General features: G+C 52.7%; 1 protein-coding gene and 1 long non-coding RNA gene across 12 annotated transcripts in view; one reads left to right on the top strand and one right to left on the bottom strand.

Annotated features, from left to right (window-relative positions):
• The window catches only part of MTMR3 (myotubularin related protein 3), a 125,979-nt gene extending 122,057 nt beyond the window's left edge, over nucleotides 1-3,922 (top strand). For all 10 annotated transcript variants that reach the window (XM_065903738.1, XM_065903737.1, XM_065903736.1 and 7 more), the window contains one exon: nucleotides 1,811-3,922. In XM_065903738.1, coding sequence (XP_065759810.1) covers nucleotides 1,811-1,982 — 172 coding nt within the window. In that variant the 3' untranslated portion in view covers nucleotides 1,983-3,922. The remainder of the gene's footprint in view (nucleotides 1-1,810) is intronic.
• Nucleotides 3,923-4,493: 571 nt separating this feature from the next.
• LOC136145984 (uncharacterized) lies at nucleotides 4,494-13,241 on the bottom strand. Of its 2 annotated transcripts, XR_010658874.1 has the most exons (4): nucleotides 13,124-13,241; nucleotides 12,731-12,912; nucleotides 10,890-10,993; nucleotides 4,494-9,894 (listed from the first exon to the last, which is right to left on the bottom strand). It is a non-coding gene; the product is annotated as an uncharacterized lncRNA (long non-coding RNA). The 2 variants fall into 2 exon arrangements; XR_010658873.1 differs by having other exon boundaries at nucleotides 4,494-10,993.
• Between the last annotated feature and the right edge of the window lie 53 nt (nucleotides 13,242-13,294).

Genomic DNA, 13,294 nt, shown 5'->3' with positions numbered 1-13,294 from the left:
CCTCTCCACACTAACGCTCCCATTCCCCCTCTCTGCACTTGCTGGGATGAAGCTTGGGTCCGGGAGCGCAGGCGGGTGGGCTGGGGGCGAGGGGGCACCACAGCCGCTGGCTGAGGAGACCACTGGAGCCGGTCAGGCTGCAGCCAAGGGTGCGCCTGCTGACTGCACAGGTCAGGCGAGCCATCTGCTCAGGCGAGCCCTGAAGAGGGCTGCTTCAGCAGGGGCTGGTCCTGTGAAGTGGCCGGTAGAGGGGTTTTTAGAGTTTTGTGTTTTGGGTCAGTCATTCCCTGCGATGCCAGAATGGTACTGGCATCACTGGTCTTTTCTTTTCTTTTTTTTTTTTTCCTTTGGAAAAAAAAAAAAAGAGCCCAGTACCGAACAGAGGTGGTCTTTCCAGAGAACTGCTAGCATTGAAAACTGCAAGGCAAGACCCCACATGGCATCTGTCAGGATTGCCTGAGAGAGGTCAGGTAGACAAGCTTAGCTCATCAAATTCATGTCAGGCCTTTGTGTTGAATTCCAGCAGGTATGTGAAATAAATGTACACATTAAGAGATAGATTGAGGCAATTTCTCTCTGTAACCACAGGTTCTTACTGATGCACGCTTTTCAGAAACAGTTGTGAATTACTCACTGCATTCCAGAGGATGAAGTCTTGTGTGTTGGTTTTCCTTCTGTCTTTTCATTGTCCCTTTCCTTTTGTGGTATTCTTTTGTCTGCAAAGGGTATTCAGCATTCTCTTTTGTACTTAAGTGGTCCTTAATCCAGCAGTGGGTTTCCTTTCTGAGGAGCATCAAGGAGAAGGTCGTGAGTGACGCTGGCTGAGGAGGAGTTACCCGTTAGCTTTTGACCCCACGTCGTTGGAGGGCTGCATCAGACTCTTTGGGAGCCTCCTGTTGGGCTTAATTGGGGTTGATTTTAGGACCTTCTCAGAGTGGGGCTGTAAGGTGAGCAGAACCTCAGCCTCTGCCAGTTCCCTTTCCTGGAGGCCGTGTAGGGCATCTGTTTGGCTGTGCAAACCTATGCTGCACACACGTCAGAGCTGGGCTTTCAAATGGAGGAAGGGTGAGAAGTCAGGGTGCAGTCAGGCCTTCAGAGCGCGGATACTCCCTGGAGATGCATGCGGGCAGCAGAGTGACCCACGAGTGACTGACCCTTGTCTAATCGGGGGTATGTGTGCACGCGTGTTCATCTGCATTGTCCTTTTACCCTGAGCACGTGGCACGGGTCGCTCGTCTCCTGGCTTCGCATGCCGGCAGCACAGCAGTCCTAGACGACAGCAGCCTGTTCTGTGTTACTGCCTCTGAGCCTTTGGGCACGGGCTCCTCACTCCCCAGGTGGGCTGGAGGTTTCTCTCATCTGAGTGGCTCAGAGACCAATTGAATTGGTCTCTGGCCTCTTTATGATCACAAGCTATACAGAGGCCATTGCTCAGGTGGGTGTGGCCACAGGGTTTTCCTGGGCCAAGACTCAGCCATCGAGCGAGTAGCTGCCTTCCACCCTGGGTCTGTTTGCTTCCATGGAGCTCTGTTGAGCAGCATCTTCTGACACCTGGTAACCTTGAGCCGTAGTGGTAAGGCAGCCAAGTGTCCTGGACCTTAGAGTGAGAGTGGTGTGCGGCTGTGCTCGGGAGGGGTCCCTTCCCTGCCTGGCTTCTCACTGGGCCAGACCCACCCGAGTGTTTGGTGTGGGAGTCTCCAGTCTCCAGCACATCTGAGTTGCATACAGGTCAGCTCTGCCTTCTGAAGTTGGTTTCCCCAGCCTGTCTCTGCTGCTGACACTAATGCTGTTTGTTTTTTCTCATTTCAAGGAACTGTGGGAACGTATTCTGCTCCAGTTGTTGTAACCAGAAGGTTCCAGTTCCCAGCCAACAGCTCTTTGAACCTAGTCGAGTGTGCAAGTCTTGCTATAGCAGCCTGCATCCCACAAGCTCCAGCATTGACCTAGAACTGGATAAGCCCATTGCTGCCACTTCAAACTGAAGCTCTGTGACCTGGGGCGGGCGGAGGCCAAGCTGCTGCTCCCCTGACAGGCCCACTCAGCCTGGGCAGACCTGGAGGCCCGTGCGCTTTGGAACGGGGGCATGACCCAGCTGTGCAGAATGGTGGCACTTTGGGATGCACCACTGGGTTGTGGTTTGATTCCTCCCTTCCCATCCCACCCCGCATTTTTTTTTCTCTCCATTTTCTATCCTCCCTCTGCCTCCAAAAAAGAGAAAAGTACCCTGGTTGTCTTTTTAAAAAAATAATTATTTTTTTTTTGATGGAAGACCAGAGGTTGCCAGCTGTTGAGCGATGCTGAGCGGTGCTTTGTTCTTCAGGATGGGAGGAGGCTGGTTGAGTCAGGCGTGGAGGCCAGAGTTAGACAGTGGGGAATAAAGCCGGTGCTGCCGTTTGTGACCGATCCTCGTTACCACCGCCACATCAGAGCTGAGCGGAAAACCTTTGCTTCTGAGGACGCCAAGAGCATCTGCCCTAAGAGCAGTTCTGTGTGCCCTCTCCCCCTCAAGAGGGGCTGGGCCAGTCCCCCCACAGGCAGAGGAGTGGGAGTGGGGTTGGGAGGGGGCACCCTCCGGAGGCCCTGAGAGGGCTGGCATCTCCTCCTCCACGGGATTCTTGTTGTCTTGTTAACAGACCCAGGTGTCTGGGCCTCCTCACTGTCAGTTGTCAGCCCCCTCAGCCAGGCCGGCAGCACTTCCCACCCTCAGGCGTCAGACCGGCCAGAGCACAGCTCCCCGCGGCTGCAGTCAGGGCCGGAGTAGGCGCTGAGCCGGAGGGCATCTGAAAGCCCCCTCCAGGGCCTGCGCCCCCAAACACTCTCTTCCTCGGCCAGCACAGGGAAGTCCAGACTCAGGGTTCCCGAGACGCCCCACTCCCAAACAATCATGGATCTCCCCCTTGAGGGGTAGAATCGGCCTCTCAGAGTGCAAGCGTCTGGAAAGGGGGAGTGTGTCCCACAGAACCAGCCTTCCTCCGCCGCCCCTTGGCGCGGCTGGCAGGCCCCCGCCGTTGCCCGGTCCTGCTGTGTGCTGCTTCTCAGCCTCGAGGGGCGACGTGGTGACTGCAGGGTTCCTTAGAGGAGGGACACAGCCCGTGGGAAGTGCGAGGCACCTCTCCTCAGCAAGCTTTGATGTGGCCCTCAAAGAGCCTTAAATCGGGATTTGTGGTGGAGGTGGGCATGCAGAAGGGCAGAGCGGAGTTTAGGTTTGTGCTTTGGGATCTTGGTGTCCACGTTTTGTGCCTGCCCTCTCTCCCAGGGGAAGGGCCGTCTAGGCTCTGCGAAAAGCTGCTAACTGGTAACGGCAGATTGTGGTGAGCAGTGGGGTGTGACCTGGGGACTCTCCTGATCCTTTGGGAGCAGTTCCCTGGCGAAGGCCGAGTTGTGTCTCAGGAAGGTGGCTCCTGTGTGTGCCTGGCTGTAGCCAAGACTTGGCCGGGAAGCCTTCCCTGGAGCTGTCAGTCCAGGCAAAGCCAAGGGCACCTGAGCACATCTGACTTTACAGTGGCAGCAAGCTGCTCAGAATTTGCATTTAGTGAAACAGGGTGTAAGTTCTCCTCCACACTCTTGTGTGGTCAGGCCTTGCAGGTTGGGAGAAGTCAGTCTAATTGAAGATTGTGCAGTTCCTAGTGACAGGTGCCAAGAGGTAATGATTACGGGTTTCTTGGGTCTGATGTACAGTGTGAATAAATGCTTGCAGCTCTTAGCCCTTTTTTGATCAATGAAGCACTTTTTTATTAATATTTTTCTTTGTATGTAAAGGAGGAACCGTAACTCTCCGTAGCTGTACATATAACCCTTTTCTCCTAAAGAGGAGTCAGTCAGCGCTCCTATATTTTTCATTTTTTGTCAAAGCAAGAAGTAAATACTTTAGAACTGTTAAATATATAAATAAAGTGAATAAAGTTTAGTGTTCTGCATGGTAGTGTTTGCTAACACGTTCTGATTTTTCCCCCTGTGGTGTATTCCCCTTCATCCCGTTTCCCTCTGACATCAGAGCAGTTTGAGGTGCTGCTAAGAAATTGAACCCTGACACAGGAAAACCAGGTTTCTTCTCAACTCTACACCTTGGCAAGGAGCCTGGACCTCGATGTCCACACACTGAAGCACATGTCCTTGATGGTTTTTGCCCCTATTGTCTCCAAAGTTAAAAAGACAAAGCATCTTAACAGTCGGCCATTCTTCCTTATCTGAAGGAGTGAGTGTCAACAGTAATTAAAACTACCTCTGTCCTCCAGGCTTTTTTTTTCCTTTGATTTCAGCCAGTGCTCCGGTCCCTTAAGCCCACACACCAAGGGTGTGTCGGGCAGCACCCGCAGCAGCAGGTAAGCACCGAGGCCTGCCTTCAGCCGAGACGGGGCGGGGCGGGGGGGGGGGCGGGGGGGGGTGGGGTGGGGGGTGGCCAGAAAGCACCTCGCCTCTGCCTGTCCTTGGCAGACTCCTTGGGGCAGAAGCTGAGCTGGATGTGAGTGGACTGTGTGTGTAATTAGAGGTCTCCTTCCTCCTCCCACAAGAGGGAGGAACCTCCGCCTCTCAGGTCTGCAGCCAGTCGAGAAGGCCATGACTTCTCGTCACTTCCTGACTCGCTCCTGCTCTCTGTAGAGGGATTTTCCTTCCCGTGTCACTGTTGGGCACCCTTCCCGTCCCTCAGGCCTCTGGGGGACGTAACGTGATGCAGTCCTTCCCGAGGGAGGGTAGGTACCGAGTAGGGCCCAGCTCTGGGGTCGCCAGGCTTACGTCCGAGGCAAATTGGGGGCTCTTGCCAGGTGGCCTGTGATGACCACCTGAGAGCCTCCCAAGGCCCTCATCACTCTCTGGATGTACTCGCTGCTTAAAGTACACACACACTTTAAAACACCCCAGCTGGTTCCAGTCTGACATCTCTGTGCGCCATCTGGCAGGTGTGTGAGGGAGAAGGTGCCACTTCAGCGGCCTTCAGTGCATCAGGGAGCGGAGTTTAGGCCACGTTGTGAAAACCTGAGTGTGTCTCTACACAGAGCTCCTGTTCCTGAGGGCTGATGCTTTAGGCCTTGGGGAATTAGAAATCCTGGTAGAATCTAACAAAGCTGTTGGGGCCGTAGACGGGGAACTGCTGGCGTTACAAAGATGGATAAGACCTGCACAGTGTGGGCAGAAGGCAAGGAAGTGCCCCATGGAGGAGGCTGTACGTGGAGGAATTGGTTACCCGAGGACACAGCCAGTTTTCCTCACTCAGAGGTATTTGATCTCTGAGCCCCCGAGCGCTAAAGGTGACCTTGAGGTGCCAGATCATCTTCATCTCCGGATTTGCCTTTCCTGGGTCTCTCCAGTACTTCCCTTCTTTCAGTACTTTGGTCTCAATCCCAGTCCAAAAAACAAGAGCGCTGCAGTGATCCACTAAGACTGCCTAGTAAAGGTGTACAGAAAGTTGATTTTGCTAAAATGTTCATTGTTTCTACATTAGCAAAGAATATTCTAAAGAATTAAATACTGTGGCACATTTAAAGGGGAATGAACAAAATGCTCCCAGAGCATTTGTTAAAACTTCCAGCTATTAAAAAAAATCAAAATGAGTTGAGTAAACCCTAGAATACAGTCTTCAGGCCACGTGACTTGATACGCCTGGCCTGGCCCACAGGCTGGGTGATCCCGCCACTGAACAGCTCCTGTGTCGCGGCATGCCGCGTTAGCCGAGGGTGCGGCTGACGGTGGTGACAGCGGGCCGGGGCTGCGCAGCAGAATGACTGACTCCACTTGGAGTTTGGAGAATGTGGCAGGCGTCCAGCTGCCAGTTGGTTTCATCATGTAAGAGCATTTGTTCTAAGTGGAGCTTACCGATGAGGTATCTGGAGGGCAGGACTAGATCTAGTGAGAGAGGCGGCGGCTCTGCTCCCAAGCCTCTGACTCCTTCAGACGGGGTCTCCCTGGCCCAGATACACTGCGGCAGTGCTGCCCGCATCCTCTCCCTTGTTTGGAGGAGTCTGCTGCCTGCTCTGCAGATACCAGCTGCCTCCCTGGTCAGACAGGGCTCTTCTAGGTTAGGCAGATGGTCAGAGCCATGAGGGGAAAGGGTACCCTCTGAAGTAGGAATTAACAAAGGTTTTAAATGCCGTCGTATTTTATTTACCACTTACTGTCTATCATATCCATGTTCTTAGTTAGCTTCTGTTATACTGCTCGTGGCAGCTGGCATTTCAGTTGTATTTTCAGTGAAATTTTACATTGGCTTTCAAAATTGACTTTTAACTGCTTCCAGGCTGGTTTTAAGAGTTTTTTCTAAATGCAAAACTTAACCCCTGAGGCTTGATCCTGATTAAATACCCTGTTGCTCTGACAGCAGTGCGGGCTACTGCAGCAGCCTTGATTCTGCTGTAGACTGAGTGACTGAACTAAGGAGCTACCGTTTCACCCGCAGTTGCTCAGCCCCTTGCACTGTGGTTCTCTAGTCGGCCTTGTGGCCAGTGTTTAGGTGCCTGGAGTAAATCTACTCTGCCCCTTAGTCTGTTCAAGAGGCTTGGAGGGGACAGCAGGAGTCCACATTTGTGTTTCAGAGGCCTGGGACTTGAGACTCTGACGTTAGAGGTGGGTAGTTTTGTGGTTTTCATGCTCTTCTGTGGGGAGCGAGTCTCCAGCCCATTTTAGTATTGGGCTTCCAAGTAAGATCTGATTTGAAGAAAGGTTTTGATGATTAAAATTAAAATTACTGATTTAATCCCCCCTCCTGGTTTTATTTTTTACAGTGGTCCTTATTGGATAAATGTTTTAAAAACAGTGTGTTCATGTGAATTCCAAACTTCCAAACTATCCTCTCCTGCCTCACCCCACCCTTCCCCTCTAGTGACCCTACATTCATCCTGTTTCTGTTTTGTAAATAACATCGTAGTTTTGATTTGCATTTCCCTAATAATTACTGGTGATGAGCATCTCTTTATGTGGCTGTTGGCCATCTGTATGTCGTCTTTGGGAAAATGTTTAGGTTTTCTGCCCATTTTTTGATTGGGTTGGGTTTTTTTGTTGTTGTTACTGAGTTGTATGAGCTGTTTGGTGACTAATCCCTTGTGGGTCATGTTGTTTGCGATTTCCTTTGTTGTGTAAAAGCTTTCACGTTTAATTGGGTCCCCTTTATTTTTGTTTTTATTCCCATAACTCTGGGAGATGGACTGAAAAAGATATTGCTGCTATTTATATCAAAGAGTATTCTGCCCATGTTTTCCTCTAAGAGTTTTATAGTATCTGGTCTTACACTTAGGTCTTTAATCCATTTTGAGTTTGATGCTTTGTTGAGAAAAATGAGATTCAGGGAGCAGCAAAGATTCATCCAGGGTTACCAGTGAATAAACAGCAAAATGTGAATAAGAAACTTTTCTCTCCTGATGCCTTCCCCTCAGAGCTCTTGGGCTTCCAGAAAGCAGCCTTAGATAAATAGTTATTCTAACCTGGTTCTCTTTGAATTGGGCAAATCAGAAATCTTGGAGAAGAGCCTAGCAGTCACTACACAAAGGCTTAAACTGTAACTCCTCCTATCCCTGGTAACCAAAATCAAAAAGTTTTAATATTATATACAATCCAGTTTTTTTTCCTTTTAACCTTTCAAGTACCTAAAAACAATGTTAATAGAATGAACTGAATTCAAGTCATAATGTCTTAAAATCAGTGTGGTGGCAAGGGTCAGCGTGGGGAAGCATTTCCAACCAGTGCAAGTTGTGAACTCAGTGTCCATATCTGCTTTTATTTGGAATGCTATAGAGGAATAAGCCTTATTTTCATCTATGTAAGTGGAAATAGTTAAAGTTTGTCTGCAGTCTCTGCTTATGAACAAAGGTGAAGTAGATGCTTGAAAAAAAGGATTAACAGAGGACCACCCAGGACCTGCTTTCATCCCGTATCTTCTATACATCAGGTGAGACACACCCAAAGGTTATAATCACTAACATCACACATGGGGACAGCCACTAGCAGCCAGGTGTGGTGATCCCAGCACCAGGCTTGCACCCTCCCAGCAGCGACCCAAGAAGCCCTCACAAGCACGAAACTGGAGGCCTTACCTGAGGTCTCTGGCAGCCTAAGCCATGCGTGTTCTCTCTCTGAGCGTACCTGTTAAATATTGAAAATCATCCTTAATATGACACTTGCAGTGAGTGACTGCAGGGAACCTCTGAAGTGCTGCCACAAAAGCCAGTTTCAAAACCAGTTATTTGATGTAAAGAATCTGGGGTTTCTGAGCCCACAGCTTGGGGTGGAATCCAGCCCTGCAGCACCCGCTGAGCAGCGGCCCCGGGGTGGGGGTCGATGATGAGGACCTCATAAGTGCTCCCCGCCCCTCTGTCCCTGAAACGAGGACTGCTGTGTCCACTGCTGGCGGACGCGGGGAACCATCCGAGCCAGCTGGGCTCCTGTCCTACCATGTCTTAACACCTGAAGACAAGTGGTCCTGCCCTGGGTCTTCCACCTTACAGAGGTAACATTCTGATCTGAGTTTACTTACAATAACATGCAATTGTGTCACTATTCAAAGACTGCAAAGTTCATATATCGATATTTAAAGTTCATATATTTTAAATGGAGGCAGGTCTGGAGGTGCACTGCTGCTTTAGAATCCTATAATAGCAATGAGAAAGAGGAGCCAGAGAAAAACTGCCTGTTGGAGTTGAGGTGGCCTCAGTTTGCCAGGTTCCTGACTGAAGACTGCAGAAGCCGAGAGATGCACAGAGCAGTCGCTCTGCAGGCCGAGCAGCCGGGGAGGGAGCGCGCTGGGCCTTGCCTCTGCACAGCGTGGCTGGCTGAGGCACAGGCCTGGGCCAGGCTGTGTCTGCTACTGAGCAGGTGAGCCTGAGATTGGAAAAGAGTGACCACCTTCCCTTCAGCTCACCCTCCTCGCCACTTCCCATGCCAGAGGAGCCCGGGTGGCTGAACACACTTAAGGCTTCATCATTCAAATTAAAACAGATGTGAGTTAATTATAAATGGTTCCCCTACTGTACTTTGCCTGTTGGACAGTCATCCCCTAGAACTGGAGGTCTTTCAAGTCCCCCTTAGATGCTGGTACCTGCTGACAAAAAGTTCCTGTCAGCCCTGGGGACCCGCCCTGGGTGACATGTCTGTTCTTTCATTCGACTTGATAGACCAGCCAGCCGCTGCCTCAGACCTCTGTGCCCGACACGTGTGTTCTCTGGGGTCCCCGCTGGCTCTCCTGCCTCTGCAGCTGGCCTTCGGGCTGTGCCAGCCTGGCCTGGCCTTGCTCCTGTGTGGTGCTGGCGTTCCTGACGTTCACGTCTCTGCTCTCCTTCCACACGTGCTTCCCTGGAGACTTGTATAAGTCAAGGTACTTTATTAACAACAGTTCCATCCATGTCTCTGCCAGAAATGCAGTGAAGGCCTCCTTCCCCAGGGGCTCGGAGAAGCTGTTAAGGCATCAGGTAGTCCCCTGAGCAGCCCGAGGCATCAACCCGAGGGACTAGTTCTCAGGGGCCCAAGGACTCCGCTCACCCGGTCTCGTCCGCTGGAAGGAGGGCTGAGCCAGAAGGCCTGCAGCCCGGGCCTTGTCGCTAGTCCTCTGCGTGCCGGGTCTAAGGCGCTGGGATGTCGCAGTTCCTTCCCAGTCAGCCTGGAGCAGGTGTGAACCTGATGCCACTCTGCCTTCCTCTCCCCCACGTCCAGGTAGGAAGTTAACCTCCTCTTTCCAGATGGTAGTTGAATTCTTCCCCAAAGCCCTGCCCACCTTACGAAGCTTGTCATAGGAAGTTCTGAGCCACACTAGGCAGGAATGAACCGTGGCAGCTAAAGCCAGTGCCCATGGCTCCTGTGCGCTGCCCGAGGCCGGGAGGGCGAAGGGGCGAATCCTTTGCCTCTCATGTCCTCTGTAGCTCTGCCCTCCAAAGCCCTCTAGACCTTCGGAGATCACTGCCAAGGCCTGAAAAGCTGAGGACAAGAGCCTGGGTGTCAGTCACCTGCTTGCGCTTCATCTCTGGGGCCCTGAGACCTGAGCTTACACTTTGCTTCTGACAGCTCTGGATATACCAGCTCACTCTTTTAACAACTAATGAGACTGGTTGTTCTGCACAGGCTTCTTTGGTGACTTAAGATGCATCCCTATCCCAGGAGATAACGTGGCATTTCTGTCTGTTAGGGAAGACTGGGCAGATAAAAGATCCTCATTATCCAGAAAGAACTGGGAGCTGGAAAACCCTTTTAGAGTTAACCCACTGTAGACAGAGACCAGAGTTTCACATAGTAAATAATGAAAAAGGCTTGACTGAAACAAGTATCTATTAGTAAAGTGTATTTGCAACTATGAGCTAATTCTTAGAAAAAGAGTATTTTATACATATATATATATTTCCGTCCTAAAGTTATGTGATTGGAAATCAAACATGAAACGAAATGCTGTTGTACATAGTACAGTCGGCCACAAGGGTGGTTTTTAGTCAAGGCCTTCTCCAGTTTTCCGGAGAGCTTCTCTTCAGCCCTTTGACAGTCAAATCGCCTGCCACACAGCTCTTCTGCTCACTTTTTCCTGGACCTCATTCTGAGTCCTCAGATGCCACGGGCTACACTCATTGGTAAGTGGCAGCAAACACCGACTCCATCGGGGTTGAGACAACTCTTAGTCTGAAGAAACCAGAGCTGGGTGTCTGCCTGGGCCCGTGCCTGTGTTTGTGTAGCTCGGTGCTGCCCTGATCCAGGGATCATGGGACCTGTGTTCTAGTTCTTTCGCTGACTTGGGCTGTGGCCCTGACCACTCCAGTCTGTTCTGATTCTCCTCTGTGGGGAAGTTTGTTTGGATCCGCAACAGCTTTGTGGGTTAACCAATGAGCAAACAGCCGTGTTTTACAAACTTAATTGCCATGCAGCCTGGAGGGCAGCATCCCGAAAGCTCGCACTTGAACTTCTGCTCTGCCGGAGCCCCCCCATACCTGCTTTCCCATGTCGTCCAGAGTTGGAGGGGGCAGGAACCCTTGTTTTCTAGGCAGCCAGCCTGCTCCAAGGCAAGGAACTTCTCTCGCCTATACCTGCCCAGCTGGAGGGAGAAGGGAGACGTGTCGGGTTCTCAGTGCTCACAGGATTCCTGGCCACCTCTAGCCAGGATGGTCCCCGCCGTGAACTAGCGAAGATCCAGGCAATGTGGGGGGAGTGTGACCGGGGACACCTTCTCTGGCTGGGTGGCTCATTTCCAGGGCCGGTGAGGGCTGAGCCACAGGCCGCGGTGCTGGCACCTCACCTCCATTCCGGACAGTTGGCGAACTTCCCAAACACAAACCTCTTGATGTCTGCCCATCTTTGGAAAGGAGAGCTACCAGAGGTGCCCCTGGGGAGCAGAGTAGTGGGCCCAGGTGGTAGGGACCGAAGGTGGGGGAGTTGACCCCCTGCCCTCAGAGGAGCTGCGCTCCTGTAGTCCGAGCAGGGCCTCCGGCAGCCCTTCCTCCACAGCACCGCCCGCCCCGCTCTACGCCCATAGCCCTGTCCGAGCAGGGAGTCCTTCCCAGCTGCCCACCGCTGTGCCCACGGCCGCTCCTGCTGCTCCCCCGTCACCTCTGCGAGACCCCCAGGACAGCCCCACCCGAAGGCAGTGAGCGCATACGCCAAAAACAGCTCGGTGCCCGCCGCCTGGGCAAGGGGCAGACGGCCTGCAACGCCACCTGCAGAGTGTGACAGCAGTGAGCGAAGGGGCCAGACACACGTGCAAACACGCGTGAATCTCGTGTCTCAGGTGCAGAGACACGGTAAGCACAGAAGCCAGGGCCCTGGCCATCTCTAGAGGTGGGAGAGGATAAGTGACCTTCTGGAGAGAGGGGGGTTTCACGACTGCTCATCTCATAACGCATCAACCTCTGCAGATTTTTAACTTACTTTTCTAGTCACGTTATTTTACAAAGTTGAAACAACACCCAGTCCCTCCATGCCTTGGGCTTCTCAAGGCTTTGACCCGTTGGTGTGCACACCTCTCCCGTGGTCGGTCAGCCTCGGGGGGGAGCTGTCAAGGCCTGAGAAGCAGCGTTGGCTCAACCGCTCGGGTGGCCGTGGGTCGACGAGCAGAGGGCCGCCGCCATTCCCCTGGGTGTGGGCTTGTCCGGCCCGTAGTGCTGGCACTTCCTCGCCCCAGCCTGACTGCATGCCCAGGGCAGTGTCCGTCCGTCTGGAGCACTGGCGTCCTGGCTGCTGCAGCCTGCCCCGAGTGGTCACCTGACCCAGGCCTGCTTCTCATGAACGGGATCTGCTATGATGAGTCACCCCAGGGCCCTAGGTCTAACTTAAATCAGGTGGGGTTCTCTTGGTTTCCACTGTTTATTTATATAATGTGGTCATCTGTCCACTTACCTGGAGTTGGCGGGGGAATATTACAGGGACCCCCTGCCCCACGCCTGGAAACCTTTGATTCTGTACAGGGGTAGCAGTCAAGTAGCAAAATACAAACCCCACTTCCTGCCAGGTGCCTCAGTGGATGAGGCAGAGAAAGCCAGAACCCTGCCTTCACGGAGAGGAGTGGTGACAGAGACGGTAAGTGTGAGAACGCTGCGGAGCGGTCTGGGGGCCCTGCAGCAAGTCAGGAGAGGGTCCCTAGGGAAGCAATGTGTAAACTAGGGCCTGAGGGAGGGAGAGGGAGACAAGAAGCCAGTTTGTTGAGCATGTACTGGGTGCTAAGCCCCCTTTGTCCAGACTCCCATTGTTTAAGATAGGTGTTATCATCCCCATTTTACAGATGAAGCAGCTGAGGCTTAGCAAGGTGAAGAGCCCTATCCAAGGTCGTTCAGCTAACCTGCCGCAGAATGAGAACTTCAACTCCAGTCTGATGATCCAAAAGCCAGGCAATGAGGCGGCTGCCGTCACAGACAAGGCCAGCGGGCACTGCTAGGGCAGAGGGGCCAGCCGTGCTGCGGGCTCCGCCTCCCTCGGCCGGACGACAGCATCCTGCTGGAGGCGGGTGGGGAGGACAGAGGGCTAGAGGGGCAAAATCATCATCTAAATTGGATGTACTCTACTTCAGTTTAAAACCTGAAGAAATGAAAATAAAACCGGGGTCATCCCATGCCTAGAAACTCCCTCTCCTCATGCCTCAATCCCAGTGTTCTCTACACCCATTCCCGCCCCTCCTCCCGGCGTCCTCAGGCACCCAGTTCTCTTCTGATCCTCCAGCCTTCTAAGACCTCACCTCAGGCAGGGCAGAGCTGCAAGGCCCACCAGGGGGATGCTGTCCTTGGCCACCCTATCTGCCGCCGGCACGCCCGGACTTGGTTCAGGCCTCTCCTGACGCCCCCTCCGCTGCAGAGGCTCTGCCAGGGGAGGAGCTGCTTGTGTGCTGAACTCCTCAGGGTGGAGTCCT

The sequence above is a fragment of the Muntiacus reevesi genome, chromosome 13 (genome assembly GCF_963930625.1).
Source record: "Muntiacus reevesi chromosome 13, mMunRee1.1, whole genome shotgun sequence".
NCBI lineage: Eukaryota > Metazoa > Chordata > Mammalia > Artiodactyla > Cervidae > Muntiacus > Muntiacus reevesi.
The sequence above is the reverse complement of the archived record's forward strand: the minus strand, read 5'-3'. Positions and strand labels throughout refer to the sequence as shown.